Source organism: Callorhinus ursinus, unplaced genomic scaffold (assembly GCF_003265705.2).
Source record: "Callorhinus ursinus isolate GAN/ISIS: 27379988/994484 unplaced genomic scaffold, GSC_fseal_2.0 scaffold57, whole genome shotgun sequence".
In the NCBI taxonomy this organism is placed as follows: Eukaryota; Metazoa; Chordata; class Mammalia; order Carnivora; family Otariidae; genus Callorhinus; species Callorhinus ursinus.
The window spans coordinates 6,311,415-6,331,400 of record NW_027397119.1 but is presented as its reverse complement, the minus strand read 5'-3'; the positions used below and the strand labels follow the sequence as shown (position 1 = coordinate 6,331,400).

Here is a 19,986-nt window from a genome sequence, read left to right as displayed (position 1 = left end):
AACACTTTTACCCAAGACGACTAAAGTGTCGGGGCTCAGCGGCGCCCTCTCTCCTTCCCAGTGAGGCGCAGCACATGTCCTGTCCCTCCATTTGACCTCCACCCTTGTTCATCTAACCACCTGTCCCTAAATTGGCCTCAGTCCTGGCCTTGTAATCGTTGCCAATGGCCTGTCACCTTTCACACCTGCTCTCTTGTGCCCATTTATTACTTTTCCTTTGGTCGCATCTATTTCTTAAGTGGAGAGTCTTGAAATCCAGATACATTTCCGTAGTGCGCACTTGAGTGAATTGCTCGCCTGAATTCAGGACCTTGGCTGTGCTAACACTGTTACTAGAATATGAAATGTTTGTCTGGTACATATACATAGTACGAAGACAGTCTCAATGCCAAATTCCTGACTGACAAATTTTAGTTCAATCTCTCTGTTTTCCTGAATTGCTCCTTACCCTGTCCCGTGTGGCTATTAATTGCATCTTTCCCATCTGGTTTGTGAAGTGTCATCACAGTGCCTACTCAATCCCTTACAATACCCAGTAAGCGCTGTTACAAGTGCAAAGAATTTTTATATACACGCAATGTGTACATATTTATAAATATACATACAACATGTTCTGTATCTTCTGCAACAAACGCTGTATATAGTTGAAATCAGTGGCACATACCACCTTTCATTTTTTTTCTTCCTCCCAGTATATTCACCAATTGGCTTTGTTTCCTTGTATCTTCAGCAAAAGGCAGAAAAATCTGAGTAATTCTGATTTATTATGAGGGTGAGAAATGAAGCTAAATTTGTGTTATTTTGTTTGTCTGACCCTGAGAGCAAAATCAAGAGATGTATTTTTAAAAGTGAAAATTACAAAGCAGTTTTTACAAAAGTAGTCCAGAAAGTTCCAACTCTTCTCCAGGTGGTTTGGGGTTCTTCAAGAGGAAATCTGAGACACTTCGCACACCCTTTCACTAAAATGAATCAACCTGGAAAAGGCAACTCGGTCAATGCAGAGGGAAGGCTGAAGCCATGATAACACACTTTACCAAGTGTCTATCAATATCAAGCTAAGAGAACAGCTGAGACAATACCTAATATTGTATCTATCATCATCATAAGGTTTAATATGAAAACTTAGAAGTTGAGTCAGAACACAATTATTAAACCAATTAATTTCACTGCCCTTTTAAAGGTACCTCCCAAATCGGGGGAGGACATCGATCCACCAGAATAATTCCCTTCTACTTCATGGCATCTTCAGTCCAGGGAACCAGAACTCTGTGCTTCTCTCCTTCTGCCTCAAAGAAGCAACTTTTGCTTGTGAAAGGTACTTACTGTCCAGGGTGCTTATTGTCTTTGGGTTCTTTTGTTTATCATTTACATGCCCAAATTCTGATTTTCACTGACCAAGGCTCACTTTCGTGTGAACAGCTTTGAGTACCACCCTCAGTGCGGGGTAACATTTAACTGTTAGCAGCAGTATAAAGCAGCTGCTTCCTAAGAATATTCTTTAAATAGCAGGGGTTAGGGAGGATGATTAAGGAAAAAAAAGAAAAACCACACACTAATTTAACAGTTTGGTTTGTGATAATAACTGCCCCCACAAGATTTTCATGTTTTAAGAATATATTAATGCCCATCTCATGGCAACATCCGGCTAGTACCCAGCTCACTGGCTAACTTGGGAGGGCTGAGAAGGGAGGACAAGTAGTAAGGTTATCTTGTCAGCAAACACAAAATAAAACCAAAATCCCACCCGTGATCCTCTTCTCAGAGTCCACCAGCTACAGCAAGTCCTCTAACAGGACATTAGCATTTCTGCAGGGATGAAAGGCCAGGCTCCTGTAGGCACACAGGATGACAGGCAGCACAGGGCCAGGCAGAGCAGAAGAAGGTCACTAAGTGTTTATAGTTCAGGAGCCTACTTTCAATATGGGATGCATTTTTTTTTTTAAATGACCTTCAGCATAATAAATGCCTTTCTAACAACTCAATGAAAATATCATTATCCTTCTTAACCTTCCTGCCTTTCTTGGTTAGCTTTACAATTTACTTAGAAACATATTTCAAAGGCTCTTTCATCAATCTTATATACCTTTTAGGCTGATTAGGGATAAGGTATATCACGATCAAATTTTTACTCACGCTTTTACTTTCTTATCTATGTACACTCTGCCTACTCCCTTTTGCCACCATCTACCACAGCGAATGAAACTGAACTTTTTTAACTGTGATATAGCAAAGAGCCCTGGCCATATGGCCTTGGGTAAGTCACTGATGCAGTTTTCTCAACTACAGAGTGGGAACAGTATCACCACCCACTTGCAGGGTCATGAGAACTAGAGATACTACGTAAAGTTCCTAGTACAGTACCAAGGGCACAAAGTCATCACCGCCACCACCATCAAACCTCATGCAAAAAAAATACCTAAAATCCAAAATCGGCCAAAGAATATTTACGCAATAAATATCCAAAAAGTATTTTTAAAGAAAGATACACAAGTCAATCTTGTAAGATTCTGAAAACCCTGTCACCTGCTTTATTTCTGGAGAAGGGTAAAGGGAGAAGAGAAAATATTCACTTGAATTTGAGGGGCAGCTTAATGGGAAGCAACCGTAGCAACAATTTCAGGCCTCGGAGGCTCCTCTCTGATCGCAAGGGAATGCTGAAACGTCCTTGTTTGGAGATGGATGAGTTTAATTTCTCCCTAGAGCAAGATCATCCATTTTTGCTGGGATAAAAGAATAAAGAACAAACTCAATAGCACCAAATGGGGTTTAACACAGAAAATAGGGCCAGGTTTCTCCTTTCAAATGCAAATTTTTACATTTTAAAATACGTTTATAAATCATAGTTGTTTTTCCTCTTGATTCAATCCTTCTCCTTCCCCTAAGAGGAGCCCCGGGAACCGGAAGAGCATGTGCATTACTAACCAGATATACAATCCAGACACCCCTTCCAAACTGGAATCTGATTACTAATGGACTGGCCTAGTTCAGGGCTGCCCTCAGGGACAGGAAGCAGTAACTAGGCTCTCAGGGAGAACGGATACTGAGGATGCCACCAGTCAAAGAGTCGAACGCTGTGCACTGGGTCCAGGATGACTTGCACACCCTGTTCACTGCGCAGTTTCCGACCACCATGGACAGGAGAATCTTGGAACACCAGTCTCACACGATGATGCCGCATGTCCGTGCTCACATTGATAGTAAACTAGGAGGGAAAAGCAAATTCAGTACCCAAATTAAACAACCTTGTTTTCCCACGGCTCACTCTGAAATAAGACAGTCTAGACAAAATTTACACCGGCTAGACCACAAAATGAAATTCTTCATATTTAAACTATGCTAAAGAAAGCCTCTCAAATGGCTGAATAAATTAGGATGCATGCACACAGACTAGCACTGAAGCCAATTTTTTAAAAACTGGGTTAGAACTCTACAAAATGACTTGAAGGGGTTCTGATGAGATATTGTTAAGCGAGTCAAACAAGATGCATGAAACATACGTCTGATCACATTTTTGGTAAAATAAACCACAAATTCTCTAAATCTGTTTATGTATATGCTGGTCTGAACAGAATTATGTGAATATGAAGTCTATGGAATATAAGTATATTACTAGGTCACTAATGTGACTTAACCTAGAGGGAGGGGAGAGGTGCCTAACAACCCAAACAGCATAAATAGTATAATCTCAATTAAACAAAATTATTTAAGAGAGTGGGTATATACAAGTACATAACAACAGATACATTAAAGAACAGTTCCCAAAAGGGTCATAGTTAGAGGCCAGTAAAAGTGTAGGTCACCTTTACTTTTTCCACGTATTTATGTATTATTTAAATTCTTTCCATGAAGTATGCATTATTTATTTTACCATTAAAAAAAGAATAAAGCTGGGCGCCTGGGTGGCTCAGTCAGTTAAGGATCTGCCTTCAGGGCTCAGGTCATGATCCTGGAGCCCCAGGACTGATCCCTGCATGGGGCTCCCTGCTCAGTGGGGAATCTGCTTCTCCCTCTCCCTCTGCACCTCCCACCCCACCTCTTATTCTCTCTCTTGCTCGCTCTCTCTCAAATGAATGAATGAATGAATGAAAAGATATATAAACAAGAACAAATCTATTTTCAGTGCAGAGGGGGGAACCCCAAGTATCTCTGAACATAAGCCTAAAGGACAGAGAAGATAAACTGCAGATACTCTCAAGTTGTCAATCCAGTTGAAAATTTTAAAAACCTGGAAAACATGCCAGAGACATATTTGTTATTTACTAATCTAATTCTTAGCTAAGGCTTGAATAGTCATCATCACATAAGGGACAGAGCTGGTCACCTTACATTTTAGTATTCCATTTACGACACCACAAGCAAGCCTGAGGTCCTGAAATACAGTGCTCACATATAAGCCTCATTATTATCCCTGAAAGGATATTGTTTCTCAAATATTAATGATCACTACAAAAAAGATGCAAAAACATTCCCTTTACTATAAGAAGGAAACAGAGATAAAATATTCAGACATAATTAACTCCATTTCTCATATACAAGTCTGCTTTCAAACTTTTTTAAAAAATTATACTTCAAAGATTTCTTCCTCAATGGTTAAATTTACAAATTTCTTTCAAAACCTAGGTATAGTGAGAGTCTACAAAAGAAGGGTGGCATTCTGTTTCCACTTACCAGGGTAAATATCATTCCCATGACAATTGGAATAAAGATGAAATTGAGGGTGGTGACCTGCAGTAGGCAGCAGTCCTGGTCTGGGTTGGTATGAACGTCTTCATACTGAATGGGAGGCTGCAACCCTCCCACACACTTGCTCTTTAATCTAGGGGACTAAAGAGAACTGAAAATTACTCGAATGGCTTAGAGGAAATGTTGATGGCTCTAAGACTCCACCAGTGAAAATCCTATGGTTCTCTTTATATACATACTGGTTTCTATACAGATCAAGGAAAACCTGCCCTTTGAAAGAAGAGGAAACACATCTGGATAAGCAATGTGGTAGTCGGCATATGCTTCATTTAGACGGTATTTCCTGGCATCTGGCAAAAAATGGAAACATATAGTTCTATCAGAGGCTCCCCAATGTTTGAAAGATCGCAAATTCCTCGTGACTCGTTGGACTCCAAAAGACATCTGCTGCACAAAAGGGATAGAAGCAGAAGTGGCCATCTAATTCTAGGCACCATAAATAAAAGAACCACAAGTCTCAGAACTAAAGAATCTGAGCATTCACCTTCCTGCAGTTAATTCTGCTCTCAGCTTGAACACTGCTGAGACTACCCTGCAGCCCCTTCCCAGAAAGGTCCTATGGTGGACTTACCACCACCATCTAATGTATATCACAGTTGAAGACATCTTATTAAAATCAAATGACTAGAAACCAAAATTCTTCCCTAAAGCCATGTTTATGAAAAATCAATGGAAAAATATGATTCACTTTAATTACAAACTTATCTGTAACTCATCAAGTGAGGGATAACTAATCTTATTCGTAACGTGTCTCCTCAGTGAGATACTAAGTAGGGGAGACAGAAGGAAGAAATGAGCTACTGAGGATAAGAAGTAAAGGCAAGCAAAGTAGATCCTCACTGTGGCCAAGATCTCAGGTACAGTCTAAGCAAAAGGCAGAAACGGAGTAGAATACTATCTATTCTTCTTATAAATAGCCTCCTGGCAGCAGTCCCTTTCCTCATGACTTCCCCGAAAGGCCTCAGGTATAAAACCATACAAATTATTGTTGTCTGCAAATAGCTTTGCTTTGAAAAACAAAAAAATTATAGGCAAATAACCTCAGTACACTGTTAAAACAAGTTTTCCCCTTTTTCCCATCTTTAGAAAGTCTTCAACTATACAGAAAGTTAATAAAATAGTGCAAAAAACTCCTGTATACCCTCTACCGTTAGACATTTCACATTTGCTTTCCCTCCTCCCACCTCTCATTTTATGTATGTGTAAGATGGTAAAGGGGACAAAGCCATCTGAAAGGAGCACTGACGCTCCACCCCTATTCAGCATGAATAAAGACACATATAACCACAGTATCATTATCACACCTGAGAAATTAACAACAATTTCATGTCATCTAACATTTACAGCATACTCAAATCTCCTGAATTGTCCCAAGTGTCTTTTATAGCCCTTTGTTCCCTGATCCAGTACCCACTCATTCAGCTATTATACTGCTGTCTCTTTCTTACAGAATAGTTCCTTCTACCTTTTCTTTTCATGGCGTTATCATAAATTTTGATGTGTACTATTTGATTTCAATAAGACAATTTTATGCCTAGTGAAATTTATTAGAACAACATACTACCTGAAAAACAAAGAGAAGATATGACTACATACCTGTTTTTTGAACTTAAAGTTGAATTCCCACATTGGTTCCTGTCTGTTCCCAACAATCTTTCTGCACCAGAAAAGTAAGCACTGTAAGAAAATAAAAATAAAATAAACCGAAAATAAATAAATGATAGAAAAGGAAAAAATCAAAGTAAGGTAACAAAAAATAATCAGCAAAAACCTGTCTGACAGCTCCAAGGCCAGCCATGGTCCCAATGCTGAGATTTTACTTTGGCACAGATAGAGACCCCCCCCCAATTTGACAATGGTGCAACATGGAAAGAGACAATCCCAGGGCTATTCAGTAAAGAGAAGAGGGACCGATATAAGTCAACCTCAGATGCTGTTGAGGGCAACCCCCACTGTTCTCATCTTTAAAGACAGAAACATGGTCTCTAGAGACTGGGACATTCTCTCAGTCAGCGAGCCACTCCTCTATATGAAAATATGAAAATATAAGGGCAGCCAGCAGCCACCAGGCAAGATGATAACAAAGCCATAAGGCAGGCAGAGATGGCTGTCCCTGGAACGGGGGCAAGCCACTCAGGACCTTCTGGGAGCAGAGAGCCGGTGTGAAAATGACAGAGCTGGGCTGAATTGTCTACAGTAAGCCCCTCCATAAAAGTCAGGCTACAGCTAGGGGTAACACAAGAAGTTAAGTACCTCCCAGGGGATAAGGGGTGGGTCGTCCGCCGTGCCAGCTGTCCTGCCCTTCAGACATGCCCTGTACGTCCCGCTGTTCCATCAAAAATAATGGGCTTGGCTTTAAGGGGCAAATACTTCTGCTGCCATCACAGCGGCTCCAGTGTCCCATACAAGCTATGCTATTGAAAAGAGAGAGAGGGAGAATCAAATACGAAAAGCTGGAGTCCAGGAACCTGGGACAACTTCCTCAGGCATGCTGCCAACTCCCTAAATGCCATGCGATTGTGGTTATACAAGTGGCAAGGCCGTGCATGGGACATCTGTTACTGCAGGTCCCATATCCTCTCCAGAGATCTCTAGCAAGGCATAAAAGCAGCAGCCAGGTGGCCTGGACTTACTGTCTGGATTAAGAACTTAGTTATCACCACCTTGGTTTTTATAATCTACTTTTAAAAAGTTAATATACAGTGACAAGAACACGAAGACACGGGCATTTTCGATTTAGGCAGTAGCACTTGCATTGTGCACTGGAGCCGCTAGGATGTGTCGAGCACGAGGAGTCTGCCCAATGCTGCTCTACTCCCAGCAACTGATTCATACCTGGCATGGTTAGCTCTGGGATGATCCCCACCTCATCATAGCTGGTCTGATACTATCAAATGTTTCTGGGGAGGGAAACTGCAAATGTGAGATGATACACTGTCCACTCATATTACTAGCAAAAGCAGCTGCTAGGTGAAATGCTAGTCGCCACGCATTCTACTCCTGCCCTAAAGCCACCAGCTAGTGTGGTATTAAATTGAGCTCAGCCCATGGCCCTGACCATCTCAGTTTGCAACCCTCGAAGGAACCCTGATAGTTTTGAAACCAACAGTACCCTTTCGATCAGTATGTATCAGGTGGAATATTATCACACAGGAGCTAAACTAGGGGAGAAGAGTCATTACAGAACATCCAAAAAACAAAACAGAAGAGAATAGAAAGTGCTATAGAACATCAGATTTGGGGTAGGAACAGAGTAATAAAAATTACCCACTAACACAAAAGATACAAAATTCAGACAATGGTATTGGTTGAAGGAGAAATAGGCTGAGACATCAACTTGCCTAAGTAATCATATCTGTTGTACTGGTATAGTTTGGCAAAGGTGGGTTCACTGGACACTTCATTATGGAGAAAAGGAGAGAAAGGATCAAAGGCTAACAGACCTATTTACAAATCAGAAGAATGCCAAACACTTGAATACAATGTATGAATATAAGCTACGGGAGAAATCCCAAGATATAAGAAATAGCCTAGGATACAGGAAGAATTTTAGAGAGCTAAAGTCTGTGAGTTATAGTCTCTGAAACAACCTAGCCCAGAGCTTGGCAATAGTGGGCACTTAGCGTATGTTAAAGTCTACACCAAAATCTTTTAAAGAGGTCAACAAGAAAGAAGAATCCCAGATATCAAGGTCACGTTAGGAAAAGAAAATTACTAAGCTGTTCATGTTATATCTTTGCATCATGATTTACAGCACCCTGTAAGATTTGCAGTTTACATCTACCATTTGAGTTGTGCTCTTCCTAACCCAAACCATCAAAATCATCTAAAGTGGTCCAATGTACAATGCATGAGAATAAATTAAAGAGAATAAAGAATATGCTAAAAGCACAAGAAAGCTTTAAGGTAAAGAGAAGAGAAGCCAGCCCAACAGAGCAGGAATGTCTTAGAGAAGTGAAAGTTTACATTAGCCCCCGGCAGCCTGGGACCAACAGCCCTAGCCCTCCCCATCAAGGAAGCTGGAGACAAGCCATATTAACAGGCCCACCATACCATTAGTTAGGCCCCAACAATAATTCTCACTTACTTTGGAATTCTTTAATGTGCTGGGAGTGCTTTCTGGAATGGCTGGATTCTTGGAGATTCGAGCAGCAAACGGCTCATACATATGGTATAGAGATCGGATCACACACGCCCGGAGACAGCGCAGCTTCTCCATTGACTCTGGTCGCAGGCGCAAAGGCAGAGAGGCACCCAGCGTGTAGTGCCTGAAATATGACACATTACTCCTACCAATATGTGACCTGTCTCTCCTGCTCCAGCTCAGTCTCCTAGGATTCCTGGTCTCTGTGTCAATTTAATTATACTATTCTACTGGCCAGTAGTTAGCTTGTCCCCAATGTTCTCTCATACATATACACACACACACACACACACACACACACACACACACACACACACAAATCACACCTCCTTCATTTCTCAGCTACTTTTGCTTCTTTGCTATGCAAAACCCACTTCACATATACCTTATAATCCTGCCCTCCATCCATGTTAAAATTTTAAATCCTATTTTACTCTAAAAAATGGCAAGTCTCGGACGTGACACCAGTACAATATACTTCAGTTGCTCAAAAGGAATGTGTACTGAAGAACCATCAGGTTCTCCCACCACGGGTCTCAGCAAGTTCTCTACACCCTTCCACTTCAACATCCCTTCCCACACCATCCTAATTGACAGTTTATAATCTTCATTACACTTCTATGCCCGGTATCAAAAGCTAGCTGTCTTATTAATCCTATCATTCACTCTCTCCTCACCACTACAACTAAACACAGGGCAGCATGAGTACAAAAACTATGATACTTCATGGTAACTACCCAACTAAGAAACAACTAATCCAGTTAGAAAGATAAATAGATAGGCATCTACAGCTTTCGAAAATTCTAGCTAAGAAAAACTTCTGAAGACAAGTCAAGCACAGTTCTTTTTAAGACCTGAAGCAAGATTTTTTGCTGAAAGTGGATACTGGATGGGGGGAGGGGGCAACCAAAGGGAAGACAATTACCTGGACAAATTAATAATACCAAACTTAAATTAGAGAGGGGCTCAAGGAGTCCAAAGCTAGGCTCATGCCCAGGCATGGAGTAGAGAAAATGAAAAGAGGTCACCATCCAGGGAGTAGCTCCAAATCACAAACAGCAATGAAATCAGCTACACAGATAACAGAGTGAGTCTCTGTGGTCGCACCTTCGGTACAACCTGGTCCAAAAGGCAGCAGTGCAAGTGACAGTCCAGGCATTCTTACAAATCAGAGAAAAATTCACAATGTCCTCAGGACGGATATAGGAGGCCAGCAATAGCCAAATATCCATGGGATACTCTTCTCCTCCAGCCCCGTCCAGGTCTTCTGAAACAGAAAAAAAAAAAAAGAACTATAAGCTTTGACCTTCGATTATGTACATATCTAAAAATCCCCAATCATTTCAATTCTCCCAGGGCTTGCACAGTTAAGAAAATGGTTTTAAATAGGTCCAACAAAGCCTCTCAGACTCATCATTTCCTGCTTCTTCTAGCTGCTGGAAACTTTTGCTCTCTGTTGCCCAAGTGACCAGGTCTCATTCTTAAGGCCTTTCTTTAACAACTATTCACATACTATTTTGAAGTTTTCAAAGTTTATCAAAGTTTTGCACACTTTACTATCATTCCATTCTAATAATTCTTCAACACAAATAAGGAAAATATTACTGTGCCCATTTTACTAGTAAGAAGACATAACCTTGCCACTAGTTAAGGTAAACAGACCCAAGGCACCTGGGTGGCTCAGTTGGTTAAGCGACTGCCTTCGGCTCAGGTCATGATCCTGGAATCACGGGATCGAATCCCGCATCGGGCTCCCTGCTCAGCGAGGAGTCTGCTTCTCCCTCTAACCCTCCCCCCTCTCATGTACTCTCTCTCTCTCTCTCTTTCTCGCTCTCTCAAATAAATAAATCTTTAAAAAAAAAAAAAAGGTAAACAGACCCAGGTTTCTACTCTAAATTCCAGCTTTGCACTATAAACTCTGCCCCTGATTTCCCTCATGGTCCCCTTCCACCAAACATTGTCTTCAGTTCAGTCATTTAAAACAACTGATTTTTTTTTTTAAGATTTTATTTATTTATTTGAGAGAGAGAGAATGAGAGAGAGAGAGCACGAGAGGGAAGAGGGTCAGAGGGAGAAGCAGACTCCCCACTGAGCAGGGAGCCCGATGTGGGACTCGATCCCAGGACTCCAGGATCATGACCTGAGCCGAAGGCAGTTGCTTAACCAACTGAGCCACCCAGGCGCCCAAAAAACAACAACTGATTTTAAGATGGTAGGAGGAAACCTCAAAGTGCAAGCTCAATAAAACACCCAGTAAGTTATGGTATATTTTCATTACTCAGTAAATGCCTGTAGAAGTTTCTTTCCTTCTAGTTCCTCATTTCATTGCCAGTTTGACATACGATCCCAGCCATGGGCGTTCAGTACTCAAAGAAGCCCTGTGACAATGTATCCCCACCTCCTTCTCCTTCAGACTTTGTTAGGATTCATTCTCTTGACCCTGAGGTCCACTCGGTGTCTCAGATCCAAGTAAAAACTCACACTCCATAAAGACACTTGCATCTGGGCAAACCCTACTTCTAACCTGCAATTCAGACCTAGTCACAGAACTATCCAAAAACCAGCTTTCTTCTTTCTGTTTCCTGGGCGAAAAGATCCTACACTACCTCCCCAAAGCTGCCTCTACTTTTCGAGCTAACTGCAGCAGTATGACTCAGACAGGTCATTGCATTAGGTTCTTCATGACAGAGACCAGTACCTCTAAAATGACATCCTCTTTTCTGGTTCCTAATCTTCCCTGTAATCTCCAGTGACCACTGAAGGCTTAGTCCTAACATGTTTGAGCCCCATCTTTTCCTACATTAAGTCTCTCTCTGAAGGAAAAGGTAAATGACTATCAGAATTTCTCCCACTGAGACCCATCAGGACTTTTACAAAGCACAGTGCTATTAAAAAATGTTATCTTCAGGGACAAAACTCAGTAATTACTGATGAGGAATAATTGTCAGTGTTTTAAACAACGTCATTAAGAAATTTCAAAACATAGGAAATGGAATCAGTAAAAGAAAGCTCCACAGAGATAAGCCATGAAGGACAGAAAGAACTTTGATAGGTACAGATTAAGAGCAAAAGTATTCCAATTGAAATAAACAGCTAACAGGAAGCCCAGATACTTAGAAAAACAAAATACATGTGATGGCAATAAAGAGAAAAGTTTAACAGGATTTTGATGCTATCAAGAAATTACTGTAAACTTTTTTAGACATGATTAATTTTTTTTTATTAAAGAGTATTTGTCTTTTGGAGGGAACTACCAAAACATTTAGAGATAATAATAGGATATTTGGAAATTACTTCAGAATAATGCACAGTGTGTGTGTTGGGGTGGGGGAATAGTGGCTGAAACAAAAATGGCCATGAGTCAGTAGGTGTTAATGCTGGGTTAAGAGCTAGATGGGATTCCTTATACTGTTCTCTCTTCTTCTATATTCGTTTCATTAAAAAGGAGCTAAAAGAAAGAAGGGGGGAAAAAAAGACCAGTCTGACTAGAACAAAGGAACCTAATGGGAGTAAAGCAGAGCAAACAACTAAAAGATGAATTATACTTACAAGTGTGTAAGCCACACATCATATATCTAGTAAGTGACTAGTATCCTGAATATACAAAGAATTCCCACAATTCAGTAATAAAAAGATAACCCAAATTTAAAATGGGCAAACGAGGGCGCCTAGGTGGCTCAGTCGGTTAAACATCTGCCTTCAGCTGAGGTCATGATCTCAGAGTCCTGGGATCAAGTCCTATGTTGGGCTCTCTGCTCAGCGAGGAGTCTGCTTCTCCTTCCCCCTCTCCTTCTGCCCCACCCCCAGCTTGTGCTCTCTCTGTTGCACCCACTTTCTCTCTCTCTCTCAAATAAATAAAATCTTAAAAAAAAATGGGCAAAGGATTTGAATAGACATTTCTTCTTCTCTGAAGAACATAAAAATGGGCAATAATCACATACGAAAAGATGCTCAACATCATTAGCCATCAAAGAAATGCAAATCAAAACCATGAGATACCACTTGACAGCCAGTAAGATGGTTATGATTTAAAAAGTCAGACAATACAAGTGTTGGTGAGAATGTAGAGAAACTGGAACTCTTCGCACACTGCTGGTGGAATGCAGAATGCAAACCTCAAAAAACACACCGGCAGGGCACCTGGGTGACTCAGTCAGTTCATTAAGTGTCTGCCTTCAGCTCAGGTCATGATCCCAGCGTGCTGGGACTGAGACCCGTGTTGGACTCCCTGGTCAGCAGGAAGTCTGCTTCTCCCTCTCAATCTCCCTCTGCCCCTCCTGCTGGCTTGTGCTCTCTCATGCTCTCTCTCTCAAATAAATAAAATCTTTAAAATACAACACACACACACATACACACTCTCTCTCTGACAATTAATCAAGGAGTTAAACTAGAGTTATCATGTGATTCAGCAATTTCACTCCTACCCAACAAAAATGAAAATGTATGTCCATACAAAAACTTGTCCAAGGGTGTTCACAGCAGCATTATTCAAAACAGCCAACTGAAAAAACACTGAAGGGCTGATATATCCTACAAAATGAATGAACTTGAAAACATGCTAAGTGAAAAAAGCCAGACACAAAAGGTCACATATTTGTGATTCCATTTATATGAAATGTCCAGAGCAGGCAAATCTATACAGACAGAAAGTAAATTAGTGGTCAGGGGGGTGGGCCGGGGGAGTGGGAGGGTTGGGAGAGAATAAGGAATAATGCTAATAGGTCTGGAGTAATAGAAATGTTCTAAACTTAAATCACGTTGATAGTTGCACAACCATGTGAACGTACTAAAACCACTGAATTGAACACTTTAAAAAAGTGAATTTTATGTCAACAAGGATGTTTTAAAAGTCTGTAAGCTGTTCTATGGAGTGTGCCCAAAAACAAAACAGAGCAAGATAAATCTCTAATAGCACGGTGATGATGAGTAGGGATTTCAAGAAAGAAATTAAAAAACAAAGAAGTATGAGGAATGTATTAATTTTGGCCTTCCGGAAAACAGTAGTCTCACTGACAATAATTGGCATAATAGCAAAGCGATGGCAGTTCATTAATTATCAATTATTTCAATGTATTTCAGTAAATACAAATATTTGTTACCTGACTCTGAAGTACAGGTAAAAGTTCTGGTAGATCTGAGACCAAAAATACATATATCACTTATTACATTAGCTTCCCCTAACTCTAACTGACCACTGGAACCACTTTAGCTTTAAAAGCTATTCTGGGTACTACCCCAAGAAAGTCTGATTCATTAAGTTTAGAGCAAACCACTGCATGAAGGTTTGGCATATTATATATTCTATTAGCTTATTTTTCTTTGTTTCATTTGTGTGAGTTTTATTGCCATTAGGTATAAAATTACATACTTTTCTATTTCCCACAGTATCTGTTAGACATAAAGCAGACATTAATAATTGCAGAGCACCTTAAAGTCCATAGTAATATCTAGCTTCAGCTAAAATGAAATCGGTTACATACAATCCACATACTTGGGAAAACATTTATTTGGTCACATCTTTGATTCCTTACCTGTTCAGAAATCCGGAAATGCAAAGGCTTTTTGTTTTCATGTTACCATATGGGTTTTTACCTAATAATGACATGTTCTCAAGGAATGGCTACTATAGCTGAGCTTACAGCTCCAGAAATCTACTGGACTATCTTCCCTATCTGACTCTTACCTATCTCCTTTCTTCTCATTTTTAGACAAAACAGAAAACCCTGGTATATTAAACCTGTCCCACTACTAAGATCCAAACCCTGGTTCTCCACTGGTATCACCTCTTATGCTACTGAGAAAGTGAACAGCTTCAAGTTATCACCACAGACAGGACTAATCCAAAAGCAAACAAGCCCTATACCTTTGTGCCTCTTGCTTTTCTTTTTTCTGGAGACGGTTCTCTCACGGATGCTCTCCTCCTGGGCATCCATCTCATCACTGCTGTCAATGATGTCACAGGGCTCACCAACCCCAGAAAGAGCTTCCACTGCAGGAACCTGGGAGGCTTCCAAGCCACAAAGAGATTTTACTAGAAGAAAATAAGGGGAGAATGAGATGGCAGAGTCCCATCCAGAAATACAAATGACTTAGGATATCAGCATCCATGAGGATAAGGAAAAAGGGGGGGGAAGCAATAGTGTGAGACAGTCTGCTAAAGAAAGGTGAGAACTAAAAAGAAAGAAATTTTAGCATTTTAAATACTAAAAACTGGAAAGCAATAGGCAAACTGACCCCAAAGTTGCAGAGATTGACTCCTTAAAAGTGTCAACTTCAGACCTGAAGAAAAAGGGAGTGCATTATTCTCCCACTATAAACCCTGCAGGATAAAAACAAAAAGTAAATGCTATTCTCATTTGTATAAATTCTGAGGAGCAATGTTTGAGAGAAAATGAAGCCAATTTGACCCTGTTCCTAAGTCGGAGACAGTAGTGTCATAAAAGCCCAAGTGTCAGGTACCTGTGAGTAAAAAGCTGGAAAGGAGGAGAAACAAGAGAAAAGGAAAAGCATACCTCAGGATTATTACACAAAGAAACAAACTGCAGAATAAGTGGAGAATATATGTGAACCACAGGAAAAAGATGAACAACCAATTAGAAAGCAGTGGAAACTACAGAAGAGTACGCAAAGATTTTTTTTTTTTTTTGATGCAAAGAAAGAAAATATTTCTGCTACAGAAAGCGCTACTGCTCTTGGCTAATCCTCCCTTCCCCCTCCTCCGAATACATGAGGGGCCACTGAAGATAGCAAACACGTTTATGGGAAAATGCCCAAAGGCTTTTGCAAGAAAAACATTGAGGCGCAGTTCCAGGAAAATAAAACACCTAGTTCTGCCTTCCCGGCCTGAGTCTTTCGGCAGCCTACCTTCCTGCTGCACAGCATTGGCGACGGCTTTCTTGACTCGTCCAGACCTCACGACCGCCGGATCCGAGTTGGCATAATCCGCCACGGTCACTGAAATACAGGAACAACCCTCAAAAGAGGAAGCCTTCTCTCCGTCAGCGTCCTCTCCGCCAAGACCTCCTGCTCACTGCAGGTCCCCAGCCCCAGCGCCCTCCCATTACAGGCAAGCGAGCGCTCGCCTCGGCGCTGTCCAGCCCCCTCCCTGCCGCCAGCACCGTCTTTCAACGCCCCCGCCCCCCGCCCACCTCGTCCAGAACAGGCGTCGTGGGCCCGGAACTTGAGACGCTTCCCTCTCTTGGGCATGGCGACCGCGTCGGGGCGAGGCCGGCCTAGCAGGCCGGGCCCCCGGGCCATGTCTTGGTCCGGAGAGCCGGCTCCGGGAGCCGCGCGCCAGCTCCGCCCGGCTCAGCGGCCATCCCGCACCGGAGTCCGCAGCTCTCGCGAGGACTGCCCCGCGTCGCGTTGGCAGTCGACGCCCCATTCGGAAACCAATCACCGCCTGGTCTGCGGAGTACGTCATCATCCAGCGCCTACAGATCACCGGCAGCGGAGTTCCGTAGGGGTCAACGTGTGTCTGGATTGCTGTTGTTCTGGGTAGTGTGGAATTTCGCCGCACCTCTTGTGAGGTGATTGGTATCTCAGACCTGGAACCCACGCTCGCGTTGACTAGAACTGAGTTTGCACCCTGGTCTCCACGATTTTTCAGCTACCGCCTCTGTCCACACACCAGGTTCACTTCAGCACCCAAATGTCCGTACGTTGCCGCCTTCGTGCTTGCTATTCCAACATGAGTAAGAGTCTTCACTCTAATTTCTTATCTTATACAGAAGCTATAAAGTTCTGAATTCTCAAAATGGAGGGAGGGGTTCTCAGAAGTTTTTCGATGTACCACCATCCTCCAAACAAAACACTAGAAGGATCGATGAGGAAAGAAAATGGTCATTCCTTTGTATTGAGAAAGAAAAAAGTCACTGAGCGTAGATTTCAGAACTGTGAGGGAGCAGGACCCTGGACTGGTAGCGCCAGTACGAATAAGAAGCTATCTAGTGTTCTGAGTTATGTTCTTTGTGCTAACTTCCTTGCAGTTCTCAAAAGATGCTAATCCAGGTCTTGAGAACCCAGACATCCAACCTGCTGGATCCACCGTAAGAAATTTAGGAGAGTCCTGTTTTTAATGACTAGTGATTTTAGTGATTACCTAATACATAAAAGTTCATTAGGAGCAAACCACTGCCTTTTACTAACATTGTGCTAATAGGCTTGAATCAATTAGGAATTATAATTGAAGCTGAATATAATCGGTTATAATTGTGAACCATTCAAATTTAATTTATCTAAAGGTGTAACATAAAGCAAGGTCCAATAGACTGTTAACTAAAAGAAAATTGTTTCCAATAATTTTTCCATGTATACGTAATTCACGTTTGTTGTCAAGTTCAAAATGCAATTGGTAAGCACTGAGCCTTCTCATTTCACAATGTTATCAATATAAAATTAATAAGGCCAGTATTCATGTAGATTTCTGCTGATGAGGCAATTTGCTGAAAGCACTCAGGGATCAGGTCTCCAGAGAGAATCAAAGGTGCAAAAGATAAAAAGCCCATTAAAATGCTGTCACTGTTGCAAACTTAAAGGTTTTAAGTGAAATGTTCTCATTTTCATTGGTACGCAGTACAAGTTTAATGCATTGGAATGAAAGAAGTGCTAATCCCAAAACTGTTTATTTCACCTTTCAAAATTTCAAGAATGAGAAATAAGGCCACTCAGACTGTTAAGTCCTTTGGCCACTTTAGTGGAACAAAATGCCTATAGATCTTTTATTCCACTTTCTATTAAAAAGCAACAACTTTTCATTAATACCACTGTTAGTTTCCAGATCCAAAATACAGGTTCTTTCTAGAAAGACAAGTTGTAAACGTTACTAAAAGAGCTGTTACATCTAAATGCAAGTAGCATCTAGCTCTTCCCTCTTGGGGCCATCGCTGAAGCGCCAGCGGCCAAAACGAAGTTTAATCCCTTTGTGACTTCTGACCAGAGCAAGAACCGAAAACGGCATTTCAGTGCACCTTCCCACATTCGCAGGAAGATCATGTCTTTCCCTCTTTCCCAAGAGCTGAGACAGAAGTACAACATTCGATCCATGCCCATCCGAAGGGATGATGAAGTGTAGGTTGTGCAAGGATACTACAAAGGTCAGCAGATTGGCAAAGTAGTCCAGGTTTACAGGAAGAAGTACATCATCTACATTGAACGAGTGCAGCGAGAGAAGGCAAACAGCACAACCATCCATGTGGGCATTCACCCTAGCAAGGTGGTTATCACCAGACTAAAACTGGACAAAGACCACAAAAAGATCCTTGAACGTAAAGCCAAATCTCGCCAAGTAGGAAAGGAAAAGGGCAAATATAAGGAAGAAACAATTGAGAAGATGCAGGAGTAAAGTAATCTTATATGCGACTTGAAATAAAAACTGTTAAAATAGAGCGCCTGGGTGGCTCAGATGGTTAGGCGTCTGCCTTCGGCTCAGGTCATGATCCCAGAGTCCTGGGATCGAGTCCCGCATCGGGCTCCCTGCTCCTTGGGAGCCTGCTTCTCCCTCTGCCTCTCTCTCTCTCTCTCTCTCTCTCTGTCTCTCATGAATAAATAAATAAAACCTTTAAAAAAAAAAAACCGTTAAAATAAATAAATAAATAAATAAATAAATAAATAAATAAATAAATAAATGCAAGTAGCATCTAGCTATTAACCTAGTATTAGGAAGAAGGAAGGAGATTGTTCTAAAGTCTTTGTCCTCAACAAAGTGGAAAGTTTAATAAGGACAATAGGAATGAATACATATAGCATTAGGATGCTCTCTTTCTAAGTTTATCCATCCTACTTTTGGGGTATTAAGTCCCCCTTTATTTTGGACTAATAGTAAATGATAGTAGTAGTGGTTGGTAGTTTGAGGTCCTTTCTTGTCAAAACTTAAAAGTGGCAAATCTATGCTGTTTATCAGAATCTTCTTTTAAATTTTAGCCTATGAAGTCCTAAGCCTAGGAACCATTGTTTTGGAGACTGGAAGATTATTTCTTCTGATTTAAAGAAATACATAACAGTAGCATTTCTTATAGGAAGCAGTATAAAGCAGTATAGAAAAGTAATAAAGAGTGTGGATTCTGAAGCCAGACTTACCTGGGTTCAGAAAATATCTCTGCCACTTCTTATCCATGTGACATTGGAAAAGTTACTTAATCTCCCTGGGCCTCAGTTTCCATTCTATAAACTAAAGATAGTGATAACTCCTGCTTTATAGGGTTATTGAAATAATTAATCTATTGGAAAGTATTTAAAATAATACGTAGTAGTCACTCAATAAATGTCAGCTCTTGTGGTGGTGTTAGTTAAAATCGTAGTGTTACTGTTATTTAAAGGCACCTTAGATGACTAAGGTCCTCTTTGCTTCTGCATGAAGAGAGAAATTGAAACAAGACACACATTCTAGTTGATTAAAGTGGTAGAATACTAGCTGATATTTACTGAGTACTTACCATGCAGTGACAGTGCAGAATTCAAACTGGATTCTCTGGCTTCAGGATTGTCTGGCTTCAAAGCTCATATGTAAAATCGCTGTACCATATTACCTCTAAAATAAAGGAAATCATATGAAAGCTTTGCCTTTGAATAATATTAATAGCCTAAACAGATGTGGAGTCAAACAGTGGCCAAGAGGGGGAAAATGTATAGGACAGAAAACAAACTGAAAGGGTACTTGATACATTTCTGTAATGTGCCAAAACTGTAGACAAGATATGTGAAGGATCTGATTCAAAATAAGATTCAGTGGCACTAGAAAAAGTACATTAACTTAAATCTGGAGAAAAGTGCTTGTGACTTTTTATATACTTTATTTAAAATACAGTGTGTGGTAAAATAATTTAAGATGAAGGTTTTTTTTCAGTTAAAAATAAATAGAGTAGTCTAGTAATGGGGAGCTCAGTTTCTAGAAGCAGATGTCTGGGTTTAAATCCCTGTTCCTCCTTTTAATAGCTACATGACCTTGTAAGTGAGGGAAAAAACAAACTTTTCTTCTACCCTCTTAGGTTTTGTTCCTGGAGTCTTGCAAATTAAACTGACAAAAGACAGATTAACATGAGGTAAATATCGGTTTATTGACATGTGCAACATGCACACACATGGGAGACATCAGTGATGAA

General features: G+C 40.9%; 1 protein-coding gene and 1 pseudogene across 2 annotated transcripts; one reads left to right on the top strand and one right to left on the bottom strand.

The window, feature by feature from the left end:
- Nucleotides 1-2,497: 2,497 nt before the first annotated feature.
- Nucleotides 2,498-16,238, bottom strand: TMEM183A (transmembrane protein 183A). 2 transcript variants are annotated; one of them, XM_025855194.2, is made up of 8 exons: nucleotides 16,036-16,238; nucleotides 15,752-15,841; nucleotides 14,751-14,918; nucleotides 9,995-10,151; nucleotides 8,831-9,011; nucleotides 6,340-6,420; nucleotides 4,669-4,824; nucleotides 2,498-3,202 (listed from the first exon to the last, which is right to left on the bottom strand). In XM_025855194.2, exons 1-8 carry the CDS (start codon nucleotides 16,142-16,144, stop codon nucleotides 3,017-3,019), a joined length of 1,128 nt encoding a protein of 375 aa, XP_025710979.1. In that variant the 5' UTR covers nucleotides 16,145-16,238; the 3' UTR covers nucleotides 2,498-3,016. The 2 variants fall into 2 exon arrangements, with proteins under 2 accessions (XP_025710979.1, XP_025710978.1); XM_025855193.2 differs by having other exon boundaries at nucleotides 9,995-10,154; nucleotides 16,036-16,237.
- LOC112811154 (large ribosomal subunit protein uL24-like) lies at nucleotides 16,143-18,264 on the top strand (annotated as a pseudogene).
- Nucleotides 18,265-19,986: the final 1,722 nt, after the last annotated feature.

What these genes read in the sequence shown, in the direction of transcription:
- TMEM183A (XM_025855193.2), bottom strand. Translation starts at nt 16,144, where the DNA reads ATGGCCCGGGGGCCCGGCCTGCTAGGCCGGCCTCGCCCCGACGCGGTC. An exon ending in GAAAAGCAAGAGGCACAAAG is followed by an intron (nt 10,155 to 14,750) that starts GTATAGGGCTTG and finishes TTTCTGTTTCAG; the next exon opens with AAGACCTGGACGGGGCTGGA. An exon ending in ACTTTAAGTTCAAAAAACAG is followed by an intron (nt 4,825 to 6,339) that starts GTATGTAGTCAT and finishes AGTTCTCTTTAG; the next exon opens with TCCCCTAGATTAAAGAGCAA.